The following is a 24,922-nucleotide window of genomic DNA, read 5'->3' as shown; positions in this document are numbered from 1 at the left end:
GACTGCAGCTCACCAAGCTTCCCTGTGCATCACCAACTCCCAGAGTTTACTCAAACTCACGTCCATATAGTTTGTGATTCCATCCAACCATCTCATCCTCTGTCCTCCCCTTCTCATCCTGCCTTCAATCTTTCCCAACACCAGGATCTTTTCAAATGAGTTAGCTCACCGATGCGAAGGCATCCGGTGGCCAGGATATTGGAGTTTCAGCTTTAGCCTGAGTCCTTCCAATGAATAATCAGGGCTGATTTCCTTTAGGATGGACTGGTTGGATCTCCTTGCAGTTCAATGGACTCTCAAGAGTCTTTTCCAACACCACAGTTCAGAAACATCAATTCATTGGTGCTCAGCTTTATTTATAGTTCAACTCTCACATTCATATATGACTACTGGAAAAGCCGTTAGATGATCCAATGGATTTTGGCAATTTGATCTCTGGTTCATAAGTCCATACATCTGGTTTATTGTAAAGTGGCCAGAGGGTATGAAAAAGGGTGGTAACTTAATCCAAGGATCAAGAGAAGGCATAAAGATGCTAAGTATCTTGATCTTTAAATTAATTGGTTAGAAATACTGTGATTTAAGAAAGAATATAAAAACTTCTCTAAGTCCCACCTTGGGGGGACTCTATACCCACTCTCAGTATCTATGCTGAGAGCTTTGGACTTTCCTCTGCTTTAATAAATCCTATTTGCTTGCTACTGTGAATGTTGCCTGTTTATGGATTCCATTCTTCAGATAAGAACTCAGATTCCCATCTTAGTTTGTCATGGCTTTTCTTCCAAGGAGCAAGTGACTTTTAATTTCATGGCTTCAGTCACCATCTGCAGTTATTTTGGAGCCTGAGAAAATAAAGTCTGTCACTATTTCCATTGTTCCCCCATCTATTTGCTATGAAGTGATGGGACCGTATGCCATGATCTTTTTTTCTGAATGTTGAGTTTTAAGCCACCTTTTGGGGTCATGTCACCTCTTCTCAGTGTCTGTGCTGGGAGCTTTATACTTCTCTCTCCTTTAATATAAACTCTGCTTGGGTGAGGGTTTGCATGTTCGTGAGGTTCTCCATGAACAAGAACTTGGATTCCTGTTTCAGTGGTGCACAGGGTTAGTTGCTCTGAACCATATGAGATCTTCCTGGACCAGGAATTGAACCTGTGTCCCCTGCACTGCAAGGCAGTTTTTTAACCACTGGACCACCAGAAAAGCCCTTGGGTTTTGTTTTATTTTGGTTTTGGTCAGTCTAATACAAAAGTCTCTGATTAGTAAATCTAAGAGGACAGAGAAAAACTTTTTTTTTTTTCTCAAGAACAGAATAAACATATTGAGATTATACTGATAATTATGATTGGTTACATTTTTATTTACTTCTTAAAATTTATTATTAACTTTTGGCCTCACTGCATGTCTTGTGGGATCTTAGTTCCCCAACTAGAGGTTGATTCCAGGCCCTTGGCAGTAAGGGAGCAGATTCCTAACCACTGGCTTGCCAGGGAATTCTCTTGATTGGTTAAATATATAAGTATATAATTTTATATAATTTTTTTAAGTCCTCCTTTAACTGTTTTGAATCCCTGGTGGCTCAGAGGTTAAAGCATCTGCCTGGAATGCGGGACACCGGGGTTCAATCCCTGGGTTGGGAAGATCCCCTGGAGAAGGAAATGGCAATCCACTCCAGTACTCTTGCCTGGGGAATCCCATGGAGAGAGGAGCCTGGTAGGCTACAGTCCATGGGATCGCAAAGAATCGAACATGACTGAGTGACTTCACTTTTACTTTTCACTTTCTTTAACTGTTTTAAATTTTCATGTTTGTTTATTATATCTAGTACAGTTCAACATATACTAGGGGTAGCAAATGACATGAGAGATAATTTTGGTCTACAAATTAGAATTTTAAATTATACTATAAACCTATGAACTGAGTATAAATAGAAAAGTCTTAATTTAACTTTTTTTTCTTTCTTTCTTTCTTTTTTAGAAAACACATCAAACCTACTATTTTAAATTATATAGGGGAGTAGAATTTGCCATCCCCAAATATGATTATTTGAGGCTGATTATTTTTAAGAAACTGAAGACACAAAGGAAGCTTTGAAAACTGAGAAATAGTCAGCATTTTGTAAGGGACATTTACATATACAAGGGAAATCTCTTGCAAAGATGTGTCCTTGGCTATACCTGGAAGAGGGAGATGATCTTATCACTAGCAACTTAAATATGCATATCAACTTTTGTTGTTGTTTACTAAGTTCTGTCTGATTCTTTTGCAACCCTATGGAATTAGGCCTCCAGGATCCATAAAATTTTACAGGCAAGAATGGAGTGTGTTGCCTTTTCCTTCTCCAGAGGATCGACCCAGGGATCAAACTCATGTCTCCTGCAATGGTAGGCAGATTCTTTACCACTCTGCCACCTAACTTCCCTTAACTAAACTTCTACCCTCAATATCTTATGTGTTTAGCTAAAGCTGATACTTAAGGCAAGGGCTTCTGCCATACTGGGGAGGAGTTACCCTGTTTTCCTGAGTATTCCCCATATATACAAAAGGTATGTGTATGTGTTATTCGCATCTGACTCTTTGAGGCCCCATGGACTGAAAAGCCCCCCAGGCTCCTCTGTCCATGGAATTCTCCAGATAAGAATACTGAAATGGGCAGCCATTCCCTTCTCCAAGGTATCCTAAGCCAGGGATTGAAACCAGGTCTTCTGCATTACAGATTCTTTACCATCCAGGCCACCGGGGAAGTCATATATGTGATACAACTTTGTCTTTTTTCCATTAATCTGTTTTATAGCCATGTGATTATTAGACCAACCAAAGAACCTAGAAGGGTAGAATGGAAAAATTTCCCACCTCTACAATTGTGCAGAATGCAGTTTGCAAAAAAGACAGTGTCAATTAAAATTTAAGAAAGACATTGAATTAATACCATTTTATGTGATATTGGATGGGCCACATTCCAATGGTGATTTCCTTGGTTCTAACCTTTCTCAAGGGTAAGAATTCAGTCTAGAGGCATGGTGTTGTTCAGTTGTTAAGTCATGTCCATGTATGCAATACATGGAATGTAACAGGCCAGGCTTCCCTGACCTTCACTGTCTCTTGAGTTTTCTCAAATTCATGTCCACTGAGTCAGTGATCCTATCTCATCATCTCATTGAAGGCACTCAGTGTAATACTCTGAGAGCTGGTTTTCAATAAATATCTCCCTCCATTAACCTAAAGTTATACCCTTTGTTCCAAATTCCTGGAATGTATCCTTGGTCTGATAAACTATTAGCACTCAGATCCAGGGAGGGCAGTAATTAACTTATGTTTCATATGCCTGAGGGAAAAACAACTGTTGATCATTAATCTTTTAGCCCATACATCAGGTCCATTGCAAAATGGCCAGGAGGCATGAAAAAGGGTGATGACTTAATCTGAGGATCAAGAGAAGCCATAAAGATTTTAAGCTAAACATTTTGACCTTTAAAATGATAGGTTAGAAATGATGTATTTTAAGGACAGGAGCCAATCAAAATGTACAGATTAATACTGGCAAGGATATAAACTGTTGTACGTCCCACTTTGGGGGGACTCTTTATCCCATGTCAATGTCTATGCTGAGAGCTTTGTACATTTCTTCTCTTTAATAAATCATATTCAGTTGTCACTGTGAGTGTTCTTTCTCTACTGTGAAGTTCTTTCTTAGGCTCTGTTAACCAAACTTCTGATTCCCATTTCATCATCCTCCACCCTCTTTTCCTTTTGCCTTCATTCTTTCCAAGCATCAGGGTCTTTTTCAATGAGTCAGCTCTTCACGTCAGGTGGCCAAAGTATAGGAGTTTCAGCATCAGTCCTTCCAATAAATGTTCAGAGTTAATTTCCTTTAGGACTGACTGGTTTTGAAACTGTTTACCTCAGTTTGGGACTTGAACCCATGAGCCAGGACTCAAACCTAACCAAAACCTAGTTTGGTACTCAAACCCCCGTGGCTTGGACTTCAGCTCAGACAATACCCACAGTCTTCCGAGATCACAGACCTGGTTTCAGGACCTAGTGAAGCTTAGGTTCTTGATGTTTCATCATAGAAATAGAAACAAAGGGATAGGTAAGAAGTGGATTTATTCAGAGAGAAGCACACTCCATAGACAGAGTGTGGGCCATTACATGGCAGCTGCTTTGAGATATGGCATAGTTAGTTTTTAAGAGCTGGGTAATTTCATAGGCTAATGAGTGGGAATATTATTCCAACCATTTGGGGGAAAGGGTAGAGAAAATTGGGCCACCACCTGTATTTTGGTCTTTTGGTGCCTTGACCTGTCATGGCTCCTCTGGATATGTCATTTAGCTTGCTGATTGAAGATCAAGGTCTAGTTGAAGGTGACTTGTATGCCATCTTGGACCCATTTGATTCTAATAGATTTATGCTTTGTCTTGGGGTATGAAATTCTTTCAAATGTTGTACCCTGTCCCCTTCCCTCCTGTTTCAGTTTGAACTCTTTGCAATCCATGGGACTCTTGAGAATCTTCTCCAGAACAATTCAAAAACATCAATGTTTCAGCACTCAGCCTCCTTTATGGTCCAACTTTTACATCCATACATAACTATGGAAAAAACATAGATTTGATTAAACGTATCTTTGTTGGCAAAATGATGTCTCTGTTCTTAATACTGTCAAGATTTACTATATCTGTCAAGGCAAAGAGCAAGCATCTTTCAATTTCATGGCTGCAGTCACAGGTCCTGGTGATTTTGGAAACTAAGAAAATAAAATCTGTCACTGCTTCTACTATTTCCCCTTCTATTTGTCATGAAGTTTTGGAACTGGATGCCATGATCTTACTTTTTGAATAGTGATTTTTAAGTCAGCTTTTTCACTCTTATCTTTCACTTTTAAGAGACTCTTTAGTTCCTCTTCGTTTTCTGCCATTAGAGTGGTATCATCATGGCATGTAGTCCCATCACTTCATGGGAAATAGATGGGGAAACAGTGGAAACAGTGTCAGACTTTATTTTTCTGGGCTCCAAAATCACTGAAGATGGTGACTGCTGCCATGAAATTAAAAGACACTTACTCCTTGGAAGGAAAGTTATGACCAACCTAGATAGCATATTCCAAAGCAGAGACATTACTTTGCCAACAAAGGTTCATCCAGTCAAGGCTATGGTTTTTGGTCATGTATGGATGTGAGAGTTGGACTCTGAAGAAGGCTGAGTGCCGAAGAATTGATGCTTTTGAACTGTGGTGTTGGAGAAGGCTCTTGAGAGTCCCTTGGACTGCAAGGAGATCCAACCAGTCCATTCTGAAGGAGATCAGCCCTGGGATTTCTTTGGAAGGAATGATGCTAAAGCTGAAACTCCAGTACTTGGGCCACCTCATGCGAAGAGTTGACTCATTGGAAAAGACTCTGATGCTGGGAGGGATTGGGGGCAAGAGGAGAAGGGGACAACAGAGGGTGAGATGGCTGGATGGCATCACTGACTCGATGGATGTGAGTCTGAGTGAACTCCGGGAGTTGGTGATGGACAGGGAGGCCTGGAGTGCTGCGATTCATGGGGTCACTAAGAGTCGGACATGACTGAGCGACTGATCTGATCTGATCTGATCTGCCTATCTGAGATTTTTGATATTTTTCCTAGCAATGTTGATTCCAGCTTTTGATTCATCCAGCCTGGTATTTCACATGATGTACTCTGCTTGTAAGTTAAATGGGCAGGGTGACAATATACAGCCTTGATATACTGCTTTCCCAATTTTGAATCTGTTCATTTTTCCATGTCGGGTTCTCACTGTTGCTTCTTGTCAGGAGGCAGGGAAGGTGGTCTGGTATTCCCATCTCTTTAAAAATTCTCTACAGTTTGTTGTGATCTACACAGTAAAAGGCTTTAGCGTAGTCAATGAAGAATAAGTAGATATTCTTCTGGAATTTCTTTGCTTTCTTTATGATCCAGTGACTGTTGGCAATTTGATCTCTGGTTCCTCTGCCTTTTCTAAATCCAGCTTGAACATCTGGAAGTTCTCCGTTCATGTTCGGTTGAAGCCCAGCTTGAAGCATTAGCCTGCTAGCTTGTGAAATGAGTGCAACTGTATGGTAGTTTGAACATTCTTTGGCACTGCCCTTCTTTGGGACTGGAATGAAAACTGACCTTTTCTAGTCCTGCGATCACTGATGAATTTCCCAAATTTGCTGGCATATTGGGTACAGAACTTTCACAGCATCATCTTTTAGGATTTTAAATAGCTCAGCTGGAATTCCATTACCTCCACTAGCTTTATTCAGAAAAATGCTTCATAAGGTCCACTTGACTTCATACTCCAGGATGTCTGGCTCTAGATGAGTGACCACTCCATTGTGATTATCCTGGGTATTAGCACCTTTTTTGTACAGTTCTGTGTATTCTTGCATCTCTTTTAATCTCTTCTGTTTTTGTTAGGTTCTTGCCATTTTTGTCCTTTATTGTGTCTAAATTTTCATGAAATGTTCCCTTGGTATCTCCAATTTTCTTGAAGAGATCTCTAATCTTTTAAATTTTATTGTTTTCCTATATTCTTTGCATTGTTCATTGAAAAAGGCCTTCCATATCTCTCCTTGCTATTCTTTGGAACTCTGCATTCATATGGGTGTATCTTTCTTTTTCTCCTTTGCCTTTTGCTTCCCTTCTTTTCTCAACTTTTTGTAAGGCCCCCTCAGACAATTACTTTGTCTTCTTGAATTTCCTTTTCTTTGGGATAGTTTTGGTCACTACCTCTTGTTACAATGTTATGAATCTGTGTCCATAGTTCTTCAGGTACTCTGTCTATCAGATCTAATCCTTTGAATCTATTTGTCACTTCCACTGTATAATCATAAGAGATTTGATTTATCTTATACCTGAATGGCCCAGTGGTTCCCCTACTTTCTTCAATTTAAGTCTGAATTTTACAATAAAGAGTTCATGTTCTGAGCCACAGTCAGCTCCTGGTCTTATTTTTGCTGACTGTATAGAGCTTCTTCATCTTTGGCTGCAAAGAGTATAATCAGTCTGATTTTGGTATTAACCATCTGATGATGTCTATGTATAGAGTTGTCTCTTGTGTTTTTGGAAGAGGGTATTTGCTATGACCAGTGTGTTCTCTTGTCAAAACTATGTTAGCCTTTGACCTGCTTCATTCAGTACCCCAAGGCCAAATTTGCATGTCATTCCAGGTATTGCTTGATTTCAATAGTTTTGAATTCCATTCCCCTATGATGAAAAGGACATCTTTTTCTAGTGTAAGCTCTAGAAATCCTGGGAGGTTGTCACGAACCGTTTGACTTCAGCTTCTTAGACATTAGTGGTTGGCACATAGACTTGGATTACTCTGATGTTGAAAGGTTTGCCTTGGAAAGGAACTGAGACATTTCTGAAGTTTTTAAGATAGCACCCATATACTGCATTTCAGACTCTTCTGTATGTTTGTTATACAGATTTAAATGCAAGCCTTCTCCACTGAGAAGTTTCTAGAGATTTAGAATCATCCTTGCCTTCTAGGTACAGATAGAAAGACACCCTTTACAATTGGAGTTTTTACTTGTAAATGAAAATTCTTCTATTAGTTTTTAGAGCTTCTTTTCTGCCTGCTGTGTTTTTTGTTTATTACTCAGCCCAAAATAATTCTTATGCGTGCTGAAATAAAATTAATAATTTAGGGAAATGAGAAAATTTCTTCCCCTTTAGTGTGTACTGTACATGTATGTTAACCATACCTCCTTAGGAAATAATATTCTTTCTACTCTCATCAAGGGTCACAACTCCTTAGGAGAGAACCCTCCTTCTTAATCATGTAAGGAGTCATGAGGATCAATGGTCAATTACTCTTTGTACATGTAGATTGTGTAAATTGTCTATAATATATAATTTAATATATAGCCCTTTGTCCCAGAAACTTACATGTAACTGTGCTTTGACCTCTGGTGGGCAGAATAGCTCCTCTGAGAGGCTGTCCCTGGGTTATAGTCCTCACTTTGGTAAATAAAATTTTCCATAACTTTCTTAGATTGACTGATTAATATTTTGTATATATGCTAAAGAGACACATTTTTGGCTGACACATTCTTCTCCTTTTCACTACTACAGGTGAAATACACTAAGAAAAACTACCAACTTGATTAATATATAGATAGACATCTTCCAGAATTTGTCACCAATAAATACAATATAAATAGAGATATGAAAATAGGCCTTGTGCACATTCCTAACTTGCAAGTCTAGGGAAGGTGTTTTTAATCATAATTCACTTTTTGCAGTTCAGAATTTGATCATAAAATATTGCCTAAAACAAAGCCCCCAACAATTATAATAAAAGCTAAAAAGAAAGGAATATTTTGCTCTTCTAGTAAAATGCTTGCTTTTTGTGACTCTTCTGAATAAAGGAAATAGCATTGTAAATTGGGAGTATATAAATAAAGCATAATTATTTCCATAAATATTTTATGTGATTTTATTAAGTTTATATTTTCATTCATTGCTATGTGTAAATCCAATACATATAAAAAACTACCCCCCCTCAAATCCTTCTTTCTATTCTATTATCCTTCCTTATTTCTTTCTCTCATTTTAAAAATAAGATAATACTTTAAAAGTTTAAACATTTAAAAATATCACTAATTTAGGAAACTGTAACTGTAACTGGCAAGCAAGGATACATCTCCTTTAAGAGTTAAGTTTGACTGTCTAACTTGTATTTCTCAGTGCACATTATTTCACATATCACTTATAAAGTTGCTAACATTCAACATTTAATTATATGAAACTGTTACCAGGTCCAAGCTCGATCTGTTCCCTATACTACAGGCCAGTGAATCTGAGACGAGGTTATGAGGCAAGGAAGATACTTTAATCGGAGTGCCGGCAGACAGAGAAGATGGCAGGATATTGCCTAAAAATAACCATCTTATTGGGGTCTGGATGCCAGGTTCTTTTATAGATTAGAGATGAGGGGAGGTGAGGAGGCAAAGTAAAAAGGCCATTAATCTTGCAAAACATCTCCTAGAATGACTGTGGCACAGACCATGAATTCCTTATTGCCAAATTCAGACTTAAATTGAAGGAAGTAGGGAAAACCACTAGACCATTCAGGTGTGACCTAAATCAAATCCCTTATGATTATACAGTGGAAGTGACTAATAGATTCAAGGGATTAGATCTGATAGACAGAGTGCCAGAAGAACTATGTACGGAGGTTTGTGACTTTGTCCAGGAGACAGGGATCAAGACCATCCCCCAAAAAATGAAATGCAAAAAGGCAAAATGGTTGTTTGCGGAGGTCTTACAAATAGCTGTGAAAAGAACAGAAGCAAAAGGCAAAAGAGAAAAGAAAAGATATATGCATCTGAATGCAGAGTTCCAAAGAATAGCAAGGAAAGATAAGAAAGCCTTCCTCAGAGATCAATGCAAAGAAATAGGGGAAAACAATAGAATGGGAAAGACTAGAGATCTGTTCAAGATAATTAGAGATACCAAGGGAACATTTCATGCAAAGATGGGCATAATAAAGGACAGAAATGGTATGGACCTAACAGAAGCAGAAGATATTAAGAGGTGGTAAGAATACATAGAACTATACAAAAATGATCTTCATGACCCAGATAACCATGATGGTGTGATCACTCACCTAGAGCCAGACATCCTGGAATGTGAAGTCAAGTGGGCCTTAGAAAGCATCACTACGAACAAAGCTAGTGGAGGTGATGGAATTCCAGTTGAGCTACGTTAAATCCAAAAAGATGATTCTGTGAAAGTGCTACACTCAATATGCCAGCAAAAATATGGAAAAAAATATGGAAAACTCAGCAGTGGCCACAGGACTGGAAAAGTTTAGTTTTCATTCCAAAGAAAGGCAATGTCAAGGAATGATCAGACTACTTACTGCACAATTGCACTCATCTCACATGCTAGTAAAGTAATGCTCAAAATTCTCCAAGCCAGGCTTCAACAGTACATGAACCATGAACTTCCAGATGTACAAGCTGGATTTAGGAAAGGCAGTGGAACCAGAGACCAAATTGTCAACATCCGTTGGATCATCGAAAAAGCAAGAGAGCTCCAAAAAAGTATCTACTTCTGCCTTATTGACTATGCCAAAGCCTTTGACTGTGTGGAGCATAACAAACTATGGAAAATTCTTAAAGAGATAGGAATACCAGACCACCTGACCTACCGCCTGAGAAATCTGTATGGTCAAGAAATCTGCAGGTCAAGAAGCAACAGTTAGAACTGGATGTGGAACAACAGACTGGTTCCAGATACGGAAAGACTGTATATTGTCATGCTGCTTATTTAACTTATATGCAGAGTATATAAAACAAAAAAAAAATTAGGGTTAGGGTTAGGGCTGGATGAAGCACAAACTGGAATTAAGATTGCCTGGAGAAATATCAATAACCTCAGATATGCAGATGACACCACCTTTATGGCAGAAAGTGAAAAAGAACTAAAGAGCCTCTTGATGAAAGTGAAAGAGGAGAGTGAAAAAGTTGGCTTAAAGTTCAACATTCAGAAAACTAAGATCGTGACATCCAGTCCCATCACTTCATGGCAACTAGATGGGGAAACAGTTGAAGAGTGCCAGACTTTATTTTCTTTGGCTCCAAAATCACTGCAGATGGTGACTGCAGCCATGAAATTAAAAGATGCTTACTCCTTGGAAGAAAAGTTATGACCAACCTAGACAGTATATTAAAAAGCAGAGACATTGCTTTGCCAACAAAGATTTGTCTAGTCAAAGCTATAGTTTTTCCAGTAGTCATGCATCGATGTGGGAGTTGGACTATAGAGGAAGGTGAGCACTGAAGAATTGATGCTTTTGAACTGTGGAATTGCAGAAGACTCTTGAGAGTCCCTTGGACTGCAAGGAGGTCCAACCAGTCCATCCTAAAGGAAATCAGTCCTGAATATGCATTGGAAGGACTGATGCTGAAGTGAAACTCCAATACTTGGACCTACTGATGCGAAGAACTGACTCATTGGAAAAGACCCTGATGCTGGGAAAGGTTGCAGGCAGGAGGAGAAGAGGATGACAGAGGATGAGATGGTTGGATGGCATCACCAACTCAATGGACATGAATTTGAGCAAGCTCTGGGAGTTAGCGATGGACAGGGAGGCCTTCTGTGCAGTCCATGGGGTCGCAAGGAGTTGGACACAACTGAGCGACTGAACTGAACTGAACTAGAACGGCAAGCCTCAGTCAGGGTATGTGTTAATTTCTTCCTTCCTGTCATCCACAAGTGGACAGAGTTCTGAAGAAACATACTTTAACAGTCAGCCAGAGGGGCATGATTCTGTGAGGCAAACTGTTCTGTATGATTATAATAACAAAAGCAATGAAAGGCAAGTCAAATAATCAGTTCCTACTTGGAGTCAGGTTTGGCTTCCTCCCTACAATAAAACCTTTGGTTAGCTTCCACAACTTTTGTGAGTGCAGTTATGCAAGAAATTGTGGGGGATACAAAGAATAATCCAACACAAAAACTGACATGGAGGAATTTAAAAGCATTAGATAACTACAACATAGAATCAAGAGAGCCACAAGTAATATTCATCAGAGTGTGATGAATATTGACCTAGCTGGAACTTTCTGTCAGTGCCTCCTAAGGAGTTGTATTGACCTTGTCACTGAATACTTAGTGACAGTCTTTATTCAAAGCCTCCAGTCCTCTGCTTCCACATAATCATAACACAATTTATTGTATCCCGATACCTGCATATCAAAGCCCCTCAATGTTTCTTAATTAATTATTTATTAAATAAGTAGAAAATTTCGTCAATGTATTGCAAGGAAGAACTGGTTTTTGTGTTTGTTTGACTCAAAAATAAGATCTATATGCCTAGTAGAACTTCAAAATAAATTTTATATTAAAAATAACTCACAGACACCTAACTCGGTCATAATCCATTCTTTCTTACAAAACACAATTTAATAAAACTGCAAATATTTCAACTATGATAATGTTCAGGCAATAAACACCTCTAACCATCAAATGATAAGTAAGACTTCAATTCCTTCAACTCATCTGAAAGGCTTTCTTGCTGTAAAATACTTTAATTGCTCACTATTCTTTGATCAAACTAGAGATAAATGCTAATTTCTAATTCATTCAGTATCTGCTCTATTTTTAGAATTGTATTAAGTTAAATATTGGTTATGTGAAGTGGAGACAGGAAAAATGTGAACTCTAACAAATACTGTGAAATTATATGAAACCTGTTTTATTAAGAATATGAGACAAAAATGCTGATGTTTAAGACAGAGGAGAAATATTGTATGACATCCCCTATATGTGAACTCAAAAAAAAAAAAAAAAAAGATACAAATGAACTTATTTACATTACAAAACAGAAAGAGGCTCACAGACTTAGAAGACAAACTTATGTTGCCGGGGGGAAGGGATAGTTGGGGAGCTTGAGGTGGTCATGTACATACTAATGGATAACCAACAAGGAGCTATTGTATAGTACAATATTATGTGGTAGCCTGGATAGGGGAAGAGCTTAGTGGAGAATGGGTACATGTATATGTATGGCTGAGTCCCTCTGCTGTTCACCTGAAATTATAACATCTAATTGGCTATGCTCCAATACAAAATAAAAATTTCAAAAAAAAAATAATGCTGATGTTTAGATATATTTTTGGCAATATCATAGGAGCCTTGGAATAAAGAGACTTTTAACACTTACATATTTAGTATTCAAGCAGTTTGAAGTTAATAAAAGGACTAGAGGCATCCACCAGACTCACTCATAGATATATATATTACATACTCTTTCATTACATTATCAGGTATTTGCAGTAGAGAAAGAAAATTTTGAAAAAGCAAAATAATTAGAGTTGTCCTGAGTCTTTTGACCCTAACTCAGTTATCTAAGACCTTGGAGGTGTCTGTCTTGCTTCCCTTCACTAATGAAAGATGGACTATCACCAACCGGAATTGTAAAACATATCCTAGTAACTTGACTCTGTTGAATTTCTTTATTCAACAATGAAAATAACAGCAACAAGTTTTCCTTGGTCTAAATCACTTTAGAAGTGTGTTCTTTCTTTTTTAAAACTGTCTTTTTTTTTTTTTTCTTTTTTGAGACATTTACCTACATTTCCTTAAATTTTAAGTGTACTAATAAACAGAAATGGTATCATTACATGCCTTCATTACTTGAACATTTTGTAAATAGTTCTTAAACCTCTATCTTCCTCCATTTCAGTCCTACTCTCCAGAATATGCCCAAGAAACTGGCAGAAATAAAAACAATGGTTGTAAAATTAGCACTTATTCCACATATCAGTGTGTGGTAGACATGAGGAAAGGTCAGGATACGGCTTATTCTGAAAAGTAATTTTTATATCCAAATCTATATAATTGAAATGTTTTGAAAAAGAGAAGGATATGTCACCTCATAATATGTCACATTGGCATACTGAGTATTTTACGTTAAAGTTTCTTAAGAAATAGGAGTGCAAGGAGGACATTCTGACAATACTTGTCTCCCTGAAAGCAAAGCAGGACATGAATCTTCCGTGTGAAAAGAACTCTCCCTGTCCCAGGAGGATAGAAAGCATCATTATCACCAGAAATAGAGAACTTAGGGGCCAAGAGGCTGTGTAAAGCTACCACATTACTTACTCACTAATTTGATATTCTCAGCCCATGCCCCTTTGCTTCACAAATTCTTCACAGATTTGTAATTTTCTTTTTTAAATGACAGCTCGCTTTGGTCATTTCTTTCAGTCTCATTTTTTTTTTTAATAAGACTGCTTCACATATATTATTAAATTTGTTTTTTTTCTCCTGTTAATCTGTGTTGTGTTCATTTAATTTTTAGGTCAGCCAAAGAACTGCAAAAAATTCACCTCAATTAAGTAGTAAGGAGACCAGAAGGGGGCATTCTCACAGTCTGCAAGCACAGCATAGCTCATCACCTCTTCTATTCTGGCAACGACTCAACCGATGAAAAGCCATGGTCTCTTTATGTACTATAACTCTCTCAACTTTTTTTTCCCCCCTTCTCTCTTCCTTCCCTTGCTTTGTGGGGACTTGCATATGGCTCATCATGGGTTGTAGACCCCAAACTTCTTATCCAAAATAAACCTATTTTTGTTGAAGTATTTGGCAGTCTATTTTAGTTCAACAAATATGTATAATATAGTATCTTGTTACAAAAGATAGCTAATGTTCCTTCTCAAGATTTTTTGATGTGAAAATATGGAATAGCACTGATATTGATAGAATAATTCAAACAGTATTCTTGCTATCAGTCTTAATTAAATGTAAACATTTTCTTTCTGACAGTTATTTATGGGCTGTTGAGTGAAAAAAAAAAAAGAAAAGAGAAAAAGAATTGGCTTAAAACTATCTATGTATAGCAATGAGTCTGATTTTTTTGTTTGTTTGTTTTAGGGTAACATCAAAATTCTAATACAGAGTGTATCAGAAGTTTCAACAAAAGGAAACCCCTGATTTTTGTACTTCTTTGAACTTCCTTTCCTAGATTTTTTTTCTCCTTTTCCCTAGAATTTATCATAGCCTCATTTTCTATTCATATTTAAAATAAATGGTGTGGGTATTAATGTTGCAAAATTTCTAAATAAAATAAGTGACAAGTTGTTTTTTTTTTTAATGTGGGTCTCCCAAAACTCTTCCAATTTATTTAAGAATAATAACATGTTCATATGCATAAAAAGAAACTTCACAACTACATGAAATTTGAATGATTGCTTTTGCAAATCAATCAAAACTTTTTTTTTTTTTTCAATCAAAACTTTGTACTTTAAGCAAATCCAAGCCAATGCTGAGTAATGTTTAGTAATGTTTAGTAATTTATCATTAGACTTCTAGCCTCTTAGAAACCATCTACTTTGAAGTCCAAATTGATTGCTCATATTTCAACTCTCCTTATGACTCTAAGAGAATATATAGGGTTTTAATGGACACAGTTTACATTGTACATTAGTTAACATCAATACAATAATAAAAATATTATAAAAGAATAATTTTAAATATGTAAATATTATTCTACATAAATATAAGAATATAAGTTGTATACATATAGATAGATCTATGATGTTGTTTTTGTTTTAGTCACAAAGTCATGTCCAACTCTGACTCTTTTGCAACCCCATGGACTATAGTCCGCCAGGCCCCACTGTCCATGAGATTTCCCAGGCAAGAATATTGGAGTGGGTTGCCATTTCCTTCTCCAGGGGATTTTCCCAACCAAGGGATCAAACCCATGTCTCATGCATTGGCAGGCAGATTCTTTACCACTGACTCACTAGGAAAGCAAATATATATATTTTTATATATTTGGCAATAACTGCTTAACAACCAGCTGAAACAAGAAGCCCTGAGGCAGGAGATAAATGGACTCCAGGTTATACATTTATAACTAGCCTCCTGTTTATACTTTGAGATAGAAATGACAACAGGATGAAAAGCCATACTTTGTCTCCTGTAGATACTGTAAGGTAATAGTAATGTCAGGGGCGAAGAGGGGCTGAGCCTTGCTCGGGTAAAAGATAAGGAAGTTACATATTTCTCATCCTTGGGGTCAGGGAGACTTCCCAAATTATACTTGCACAGAAAGTTTCCTTAGATGAGGAGAGTGCTAGGCAATTATCAGTTTTGCTAACTTCCCAGAGCCCCTCACACTGAGATCCATCTTGACTAAAAGCATGCTTGCACACATAGGGAGAGCCTTGAGACAAATCAGATATGGGGTCAAAGCAAGATGACTGGCCAGAGGAAAACAAAGTCCTGGAAGACTGCCCCCTTATAAATGATTTAAATTTCCCCTGAATACGACTTACTGAGCCTACCCACCTGTGTATCCACACATATTTCTCTTAATAAACACTTTATCTGTTTCACTGTTTTCCATCTCTTTGTTGAAATTCCTTTCCAGAGGGTATAAGAACCAGGGTAGTGGTGCAATCCAGGTTCAATCCCTGGTTGAGCAAGTGAGATCCTGCTCCAAGCTGCCACAGCCACGGTCCCCCCACAGGGCACCAAGAACATGACTTGAATCGTTTGTCACTTTCTATACTGTAAATATCTCCCACCACGGCCACAAATGAGGTCACTGAACTCAGCTTTGGAAAGAGAGGCTCAAAACTGACCCTCAAGTAAACATGAACCATCTTTCCAGCCCCAATAATCCACTGTATTAAATAAGTTACACATCTAAAATGTACAGGAAATGAGCTTTCTTTATAACTTGTGGGAGTGTGACGTGTTGCAACAATTTGGAAGATAATATGACATTATTTTCTAAGATGAAAAGTATATGTGCATATGTATTAATATATGTATATATGTATGGGCTTCCATGGTGGCTCATGCAGTAAAGAATCTGCCATATGTATATGCATATATACAATTTTTATCATAGTAATTTTATCTCTTAATTATCTCTTCATACACAACCAAGTACTGGTACTAAAGAAGTTTATGTAATAGTGTAATGATATCAGAATATATTCCAAGTATTAGTTTAAGCACATTTTTGTTTGCCAACTTGCTAATCCTCACAAGAACCCTATGTGGTATGTTTCATTAATATCGCCCTTTTACTGCTTAGGAAACTGGCATACAGAGTATACACAAATTCACACAGCTAGGCAAGGGCAGAATTAGGATTTGAATTTGGACAATGTGGTTCTGAAGTTTATGGTTTTACCACTATACTACACTCCTTGCCTCTCATGAGAATCCTGAAATTAGCTCTCAATTCTATAGCAAAAAACAAACAAAAAAACCTAGGTACAGTTGAATCAATCATAACATACCTAAATTTTGATATATATTTTTGAAAGGATATAATCTGAAAACACACAAAAAATCATATAATTTCCTGTATTTAGTATTCACATTCTGTATTGCATAATTTAAATTTATATAAACATTGCTATTACAGATAAAAGGCTTCCCTGGTGGGTCAGATGGTAAAGAAATTGCCTGCAATGTGGGAGACCTGGGTTTGATCCTTGGGTCAGAGAGGTCCTCTGGAGAAGGAAATGGCAACTCACTCCAGTATTCTTGCCTGGAGAATTCGTATGGACAGAGGAGCCTGGCAGGCTACAGTCCATACGGTTATACTAACAGGACTAAGTGACTAACACTTTCACTTTCATTACAGATAAAATCAAATCGTCATTCAACTTCTCACCAATTCCATTCCTTCCTTTCAAAGCTCTATGTATATCCTGTTATTTCTTAAGTTTATCCTTGAAATGCCAAAAATTTCTCAGCCTTTCCCAGTTATGAGTAGGCTAGCAAATTGGATTCAAATTGTCCCAGATGTCTTCATAAATAGTTTAAAGTAGACAGCAAGTCAGACGATTTATTTTATATTTCTTTTTAAAAACTCATTTTAAATAACACAATAACAATTAGTTTTCAAATACATTCCTTAGCAATCTGACTTTTCTATAAATTTTAGTAGAGATTTTGAGTCAGAAAGGAAAATTGTATCTTTTCTTCACATTTTCCTTTACATAGGAAAAAAAAAATGTTTCAATGTTTTTGAGGAATTCTGAGGGGTCTTCTTTAATAGATTTTACTTTTTCCTATATCTGCAGTTTCTACTCTATTCTCTGCTACTGAGCCCTAAGACAAACCACACTGAATTGGAAAACAAAGCAAAATAAAACAAAATGTTTTGAATGAAAGTCTAGAAAACTGTCATCAAGAACTGGTTCTCTAACTATAACTACCACCACAAGTATTCTATACACACACACACACACACACACACACACATTTATGTTCTTTCTACTGAAATATCTCTAAAAAAGAGAAAACATGGCCACTTAGTGACACTTGGTTGCATATAAGCTTGTTAAGAACAACTGGTGGAGGATACTTTTTCTTTCCTTTCTAAAACACTGGAAAAACAACCAAGTTTCAAGAAGGATAGATTTTAAGGACAGAAGGAATTTGAGTCTTTGGTGATATACTTGAACTCTCACATCAACCCTCGATTCACATAAATTTAAGAATTTTATTAAAATAATGATGATAACATTATACAAGCAACCGCTCTTCAGGTTTTGTTATTGCTGCCCACATATAAAGACCATGTTGATAGTAACTTATACATCTTGAGCAACTAGAAATAAAAGATAAATGATTCAATAAGTGATTCAATAAATGATTCAACAGTTCTCTACCTTTACTGTACTTTGAAGTTCCCTGGGGAGCTAATAAAAATGCAAGTTTTCCACTTCTACCTTTTGAAATTTTTATTCAGAGGGTCTGAGGTTGGGTCTAGGAATCTGCAGTTTTAATGCACTCCCAAGGTGATTCTGGAGAAGAAAGTGTCAACCCACATCATTATTCTTGCCTGGAAAATTCCATGGACAGAGGACCCTGGTGGCTAAAGTCCATGGGGTCACAAAAAAGAGCCAGACACAACTGAGTGACTAACACTAAAGGTGATTCTGCTGCAGTTGTTCAGTCAATCATGATTTAAGAAATACTTCAGTATGAGCTAAAAAGAAATCATTGAAGTGTTTGAGTGAGTCCAAGACTGAAGAATACAGTGGGTGGGAATAATCTTCCCCATTCTATTCCACCCCATTCCTCATCCAGAAGAATATAATATACAAATTACATGGAGGGCTACCTTGTTGAGGCTGTAAATTTATAGTGAGCACATACATTCTAGGTGAGTTCTGTATTTCATAAATTCAGAGGGGAGAAATAACAGAAATTGATAACTCACATTAGCTTGGATGATGACAAAGTAGCGAGTCTTATCTTCATAGTTGAGCCTCTTCCTTAACACTACATTTCCAGTCAACATGAGGGGAATTTCAAAAGTGTCGTTGGAAGTCTGCAAATAAGATACACATCTGAGATCATTTGAACATAAGATAAATTAGAGAATCTGATATTTCAGCTTAGTCCCCTTGAAAGTTATAGACAACATGTGCATCATCTAAAAACAGAATGTGAATGTCAGCTTCAGGTTTAATGTTCTTATTTCTGAAAATTTGTCATTCTAATCAGTGGGTCTTACTTTGATAATGATATCGAGGAAACTTACTTCTTGTGATAGTTTTTCACATATTATTAGAGTTACACATAAACATCCCCAGACTATATCTAAAGCTAAGCCCAGATGTCTGAAGATCTTTCCTATTACCATATTATCTTTTCACAATTGTTTTAATCACCAAAGAGTTCAATGATTGCAATTTATGATTTATCATAATAGTCCTTTATGACATTGGAGTCCATTCTATACTCTCATATTTTCAAGCACTGTGTTAAAGATATATAACTATTAACTTGAAACTGTGCTTTTGTGAAAAAGAATGTGGTATAGGTTGTTTTTGTTTGTTTTTCCAAGCCTCAAATCTGCTGCCCTTACCCTAACAGGGACTGTGTTTCTTCTTGGTAACATGCAGTTCATAAGCTGCTAAGTCACTTCAGTCGTGTCCGACTCTGTGAGACCCCATAGACGGCAGCCCATCAGGCTTCCTGTCCCTGGGATTCTCCAGGCAAGAACACTGGAGTGGGTTGCCATTTCCTTCTCCAATGCATGAAAGTGAAAAGTGAAAGTGAAGTCGCTCAGTGGTATCCGACCCTCAGTGACCCCATGGACTGCAGCCTTCCAGGCTCCTCCGTCCATGGGATTTTCCAGGCAAGAGTACTGGAGTGGGGTGTCATTGCCTCCAAAATGCCTCCAACCAGTGCTGCTCTGGTATTAGCAACCCTCAGAGTAAGACAATACAGTCATTCCTCAAGAGGATATAATTTATAAGATCTGTCTCTTATCCTTCAAAGGATTTTACATCACTTTTGTGTTTTAGTGCCATTTTGAAGACTGATAAACTAGTCTATCATTTACGACAACAAATCAGTTCTACGTTTAGCACTGGAAATTTTTTGGTTGACTGTGTAGTGGTAGGTGGGTGTGTGATTGTGGATACCACATGAAATACTCAGATACATATTTCAGAAAAAGGAGTGGTGGGAGGAGGCAAGACAAAACAGGAGGAAGAAAGTATAAGAAAGGAAGGAAGGAAAGAGAAAGAAAGTATATGCATCTGTGTGGGGAGGGAGGTGTTGGTGTGTCTGTGTGTCTTTAGATCCTCAGCTGACACAAGGGGAGTTACTTAGGAACTGAAATTTAATGTGAGAACAGTTGAGTCAAATCTAATCTCCAATCTCAAGTTCATTCAGGAAAATGTAGGCAAATTAACCTTCAATATCTAGAGTCATGCTCTCGCCCTCTCCATCTTTACCTCCCTCCCTCCCTGACTCCCTCTCTTTCTGGTACATACACACATTCAGCACACAATTGATACATATTTTTTAATGATTTACTCTTATGCGCATGCAATTGACTTTACAAGTCTTCTTGGATACAGTCATTTAAAGAAGTAACATTTTAAAATACAAATATAAAAAAAAAAAATGTACCAAGCGAGATATTTACAACTAAAAACAGACATTTGGCATTTCCCCTACATTTTTGCCTATTTAAACATTGTGTGTCTGTGCGTTGTGTCTGACTTTTGCCACCCCATGACTGTAGAACACCAGGCTCCTCTGTACATGGAGTTTTCCAGGCAAGAATATTGGAGTGGGTAGTCATTTCCTACTCCAGAGGATCTTCCCAACCCAGGAATCAAACTCACATCTCTTGCATCTCCTGTATTGGCAGGTGGATTCTTTACCATTGTGCCACCTGGGGAGCCCTGTAGGACTCTAAGCCAGGGAGTGTAAAAATGGTTTAATCTAAATATCTAAGTTAGTTATGGGGGCACTTCAGTTAATAATTGCCATATACACTATGAAACACAACTCAGTGTGTTGTTACAGGGCTATTAACTGTCTAAGACAATTACTACAGAGCCATATATCAATTGTTAGTATAGTTATGAAACATATGGTGGGTTTCTTACCAAGAAGTCACCTCATTGTTGGTGTCAGAACTCCATGAGTTCACATAACTGGTAGCTTTGTGCTTTAGGGGAGGCTATGCGTCTAAGCAGGGATTCCCAGGTGGTTCAGTGGTAAAGAATCCGCCTGTCAATGCAGGAGACACAGGTTGGATCCCTGGGTCAGGAAGGTTGCCTGGAGAAGGAAAGGGCAATCCACTCCAGTATTCTTGCCTGGGAAATCTCATGGACAGAGGAGCCTGGTGGGCTACAGTGCATGGGGTTGCAAAGAGTCAGACAGGACTGAGTGACTGAGCAGGGACACATATGCCCGTAAGTAGAGTGAGTTTTGACAAATCTACTCCAGCCATGGACATTCCACACCTTGCCAGTGACTGTTTTGGAATGTGCATGAGATCTATTTCTAGATAATCTGAAGCACTTTCCTTAATTGTAAACAGAGAGAGACACACAGGGAAATTTTTTTCCCCCTTTTCTGCTTATAGATGCTTCTATAAGGATATAAAACTAGGAAATGTCAGCAGTCATTTTGGAACTACTGATACAGTTAATCTAGAAGTAAACAAAATGCTGAAAATGCAAGAGCAGAAAATAGATAAAAGTCATTTCTGTGATATCTCTGAGTTGCTTAACAAATCCTGATACCACCCCTTCTCTGAACAACCTGTTATGAGAGATAATCCAAGACTTTGTTGGCAAAGTCACTTTAAGTTGTTTTCTGTTATTTGCAGCTGAAAGCACTTTGATACATGATTATCTCCTGTGCATGTGTCCTTATCTTGCAGTCCCCTCTCTTTTCCGTTTATGCCATGACTCTTTACAGGTGACATTTGCTTTTAATTTTCTCCTGCCTAAAGATCCTATCCCTCATTTCTCTGAGTTATAAATTCTATAAATCCTACTCAGTAAAATCTTCTTTGTCATCCAATTTAGGATTAAGTCTTTGATCTTATGATATATTGTTTTTTCCAAACAACATTTGTTATTTCTGTATTTTCTGTTTTCCCTTACAGATTTCTCAAGGATCTCAGTCTATGATCTGGAGATACTTACCTTGATGTTTCTAGTCAAGTAATGTAATGGATGTTTGTGATTCTGTTTTAGTTGACAATCGTTATTAATAGAATTTTTATTAACATTACAGTTAGTAATTAGGGATTTTATTGCTAATTAGGGATTGTTGTTATTGTTCTTCAGAGCACTTTTTGGATGGAACATCCATCTTCACTGCAGCATGCAAAGTCTTTTTAGTTGAGACATATGGACTCTAGTTCTCTGATCAGGGATCAACCTTGGTACCTCTCCACTGGGAGTGTGAGTCTTAGTCACTGGGCCACCAGGGAAGTTCTTAAGCTCCTGTAACACATTTTTGATTAAACCTAATTCTTCTTTTCTAAATTACTCTTTTATAGACATCTGAGATTTTCCATGTGCTAGCACTTCCATCAATATTTATGTTCCAAGAAACTAAGGAGACTATCGGCTTTAAGATCAATGTTGTTTATAAATTATTGTATATGAAAAGCCTTTGTGTTAAAATTAGCTAACTTATTAATAAGCAATTATTTATGAAGTGTGCATTCTGTCTTAAAAAATAGAATAATAATCATGAGAAAAAGCAGAAGCAAAATGCAGGTAAATGCTTGGGATGCTTTTTATTTTTCCTCTAACAAAAAGAATATTGGGGAAAAAAAAAAAGAAGAATATTGGATTAGATCAACTCAAATAAATGCCCTGCTCTAATGACATTTCTAGAGTTCTACCTAAGGAGGAACAAAAACGAGCAAAATTTAGTAAGAAAATATAGTTTTTTTTTTAATTGCTATATGATAAGGTGATGTGACAATGTTTATCAAAGTTTAGAGCATATAAGGGTCATAGAAATGTATCACTTAGATTCAGATTCTGAGTATCTATTCCTCCAAATTCCAGAATTCACAAACATTCTGTATTTCTAACAAAACTCTTGGGTAATTCTCAAGTAGAAGGTTTAGATTTTACTTTGAGAAAAAATAAACTAGAAGATAGAAAAGATCAAGTTAAGTATATAAGAGTTTTGTCATTTGTGAACTCAACTCAATAGTGAGCTCCTGTAATACATTTTTTAAATATTTATTTATTTGACCACACCAGGTCTTCATTGAGGTATGTAGAATCTTTTTAGTTGTATCACATGGGCTCTAGTTCTCTGATCAGGAATCAAACTTGGGCCCCTTGCATTGGGAGTGTGAGTCTTAGGCACTGGACAACCAGGGAAGTCCCTAAGCTCCTATAACACAATTTTAAGATGGACAATTATTTCATTTTTCTTTATATTGGAGTTAGTTATGTTAAATTGGGATGGACTTTTAAATATAATAATAATAAATAATAATATTTATTATTACTTAAAGTCTTTCTTTGTGTTAAACTTTGAACCCAGGTCTTTTCACTGAGTCTGCGACATTTTAAATTTACAACATATATGTACTTTTGAAGTCAAACAGAAACTTCTAAATGGAATTTCATAGGAAACTGGTTAGAACAAAGTGACACAAACTACATTATAATTTTTCCTGTGTCCCTAAATATGCATGTGCATATTTGTGTGTGTTTCTGTAGCAGGTAGGAATGAGTTTGTAGGAAACAGAGAAACAGTGATTAGAGCGCTGGTATTTTACTAGGAGCAAATTGCTGCTGCTGCTGCTGCGTTGCTTCAGTCGTGTCCGACTCTGTGCGACCCCATGGACTGCAGCCTACCAGGTTCCTCCGTCCATGGGATTTTCCAGGCAACAGTACTGGAGTGGGGTGCCATTGCCTTCTCCAGGAGCAAATTAGTGTTGCTGTATTTCCCAATGAAACATATCCGTGGCTTGTTCCTGTCATTAGATCACCAGGAAATAGGATCCTATAACTTTTCAATAACTCTGATACAGATATATGTGTGTGTGTGATCATGCATATCAACAGTATCTCAGTCTTAGATTTTGTCAAAGAACTGTTTGAGTTGGGAGGGGAAGAAAAGTCTATACCCTCCTTCCCTCTACCATTCATTTGTCTCTCCTTTCATCCTTAGTGATTTATTTCATCAACAAAGGAGAGGAGTGTAGGAGCACTGCTGCTGCTAAGTCGCTTCAGTTGTGTCCGACTCTGTGTGACGCCATAGACGGCAGCCCACCAGGCTCCGCCGTCCCTGGGATTCTCCAGGCAAGAACACTGGAGTGGGCTGCCATCTCCTTCTCCAATGCATGAAAGTGAAAAGTGAAAGTGAAGTCACTCAGTCGTGTCAGACTCCTAGCGACCTCATGGACTGCAGCCCACCAGGCTCCTCCGTCCATGGGAGTTTCCAGGCCAGAGTACTGGAGTGGGTCGCCGGTGCCTTGTCAGGTGTAGGAGCACAGTCACATCCTTTTCCTTAAGCCACCTACATATTTTGGAAGTAAGTCCCTGACCCACTTTCTGTTAATTTTGGACACTACTCTGTAAAGCACAAACTAGCACAGGTTTCCTTGGGTGATGAGAATTTAAATGCTGACCTCTACCTGCCTAGTGCTATTCAGTAGGTATTCCAATGATGACTAAGCCTCTTAGTATCCACAGGCCCCAAGCATCTGATCTCCATTAGGAAAGGTCCACTCACAACTTCTGGGCAGTTTAGTATCTCAGTAACTGCCAGACAAGTGGCACATCTCCATTGAGTAAATGGGCATATATGGCAGTTTAAATTATTTTATCACTGCTGGAAGTATGAGAAAAAGTGTAGGAGGCATATATAATGCCCACCCTCAACACACATACTCACACTGACTTAAGCAAAGAAGGAGACAGAATGTTGACTCTATCAATTCCATGTTTCTCTAGAGCGCACTCCATTCCCCTCTGACCCTCTTTATTAACCTGTGGGAAGCTGAATAAGTACCAATAGAGATAAAATAACACCTCTCCCCTAGCCATTTAAGGAGGTGTTGAGCTCCAGAGATGTAGATGATCTGGAAACAGAGAATGACATACTTTGAATTATCTGTTCTCAGCT

General features: G+C 37.6%; 1 protein-coding gene across 1 annotated transcript in view; it reads right to left on the bottom strand.

The window, feature by feature from the left end:
- PCDH15 (protocadherin related 15) overlaps nt 1-24,922 on the bottom strand; it is a 1,792,715-nt gene that overhangs the window by 487,338 nt on the left and 1,280,455 nt on the right. The window contains exon 10 of the mRNA XM_055560763.1: nt 18,723-18,833. Coding sequence (XP_055416738.1) covers nt 18,723-18,833 — 111 coding nt within the window. The remainder of the gene's footprint in view (nt 1-18,722; nt 18,834-24,922) is intronic.

The sequence above is a fragment of the Bubalus kerabau genome, chromosome 22 (assembly GCF_029407905.1).
Source record: "Bubalus kerabau isolate K-KA32 ecotype Philippines breed swamp buffalo chromosome 22, PCC_UOA_SB_1v2, whole genome shotgun sequence".
In the NCBI taxonomy this organism is placed as follows: domain Eukaryota; kingdom Metazoa; phylum Chordata; class Mammalia; order Artiodactyla; family Bovidae; genus Bubalus; species Bubalus kerabau.
This window is presented reverse-complemented; position numbering and strand designations above follow the sequence as displayed.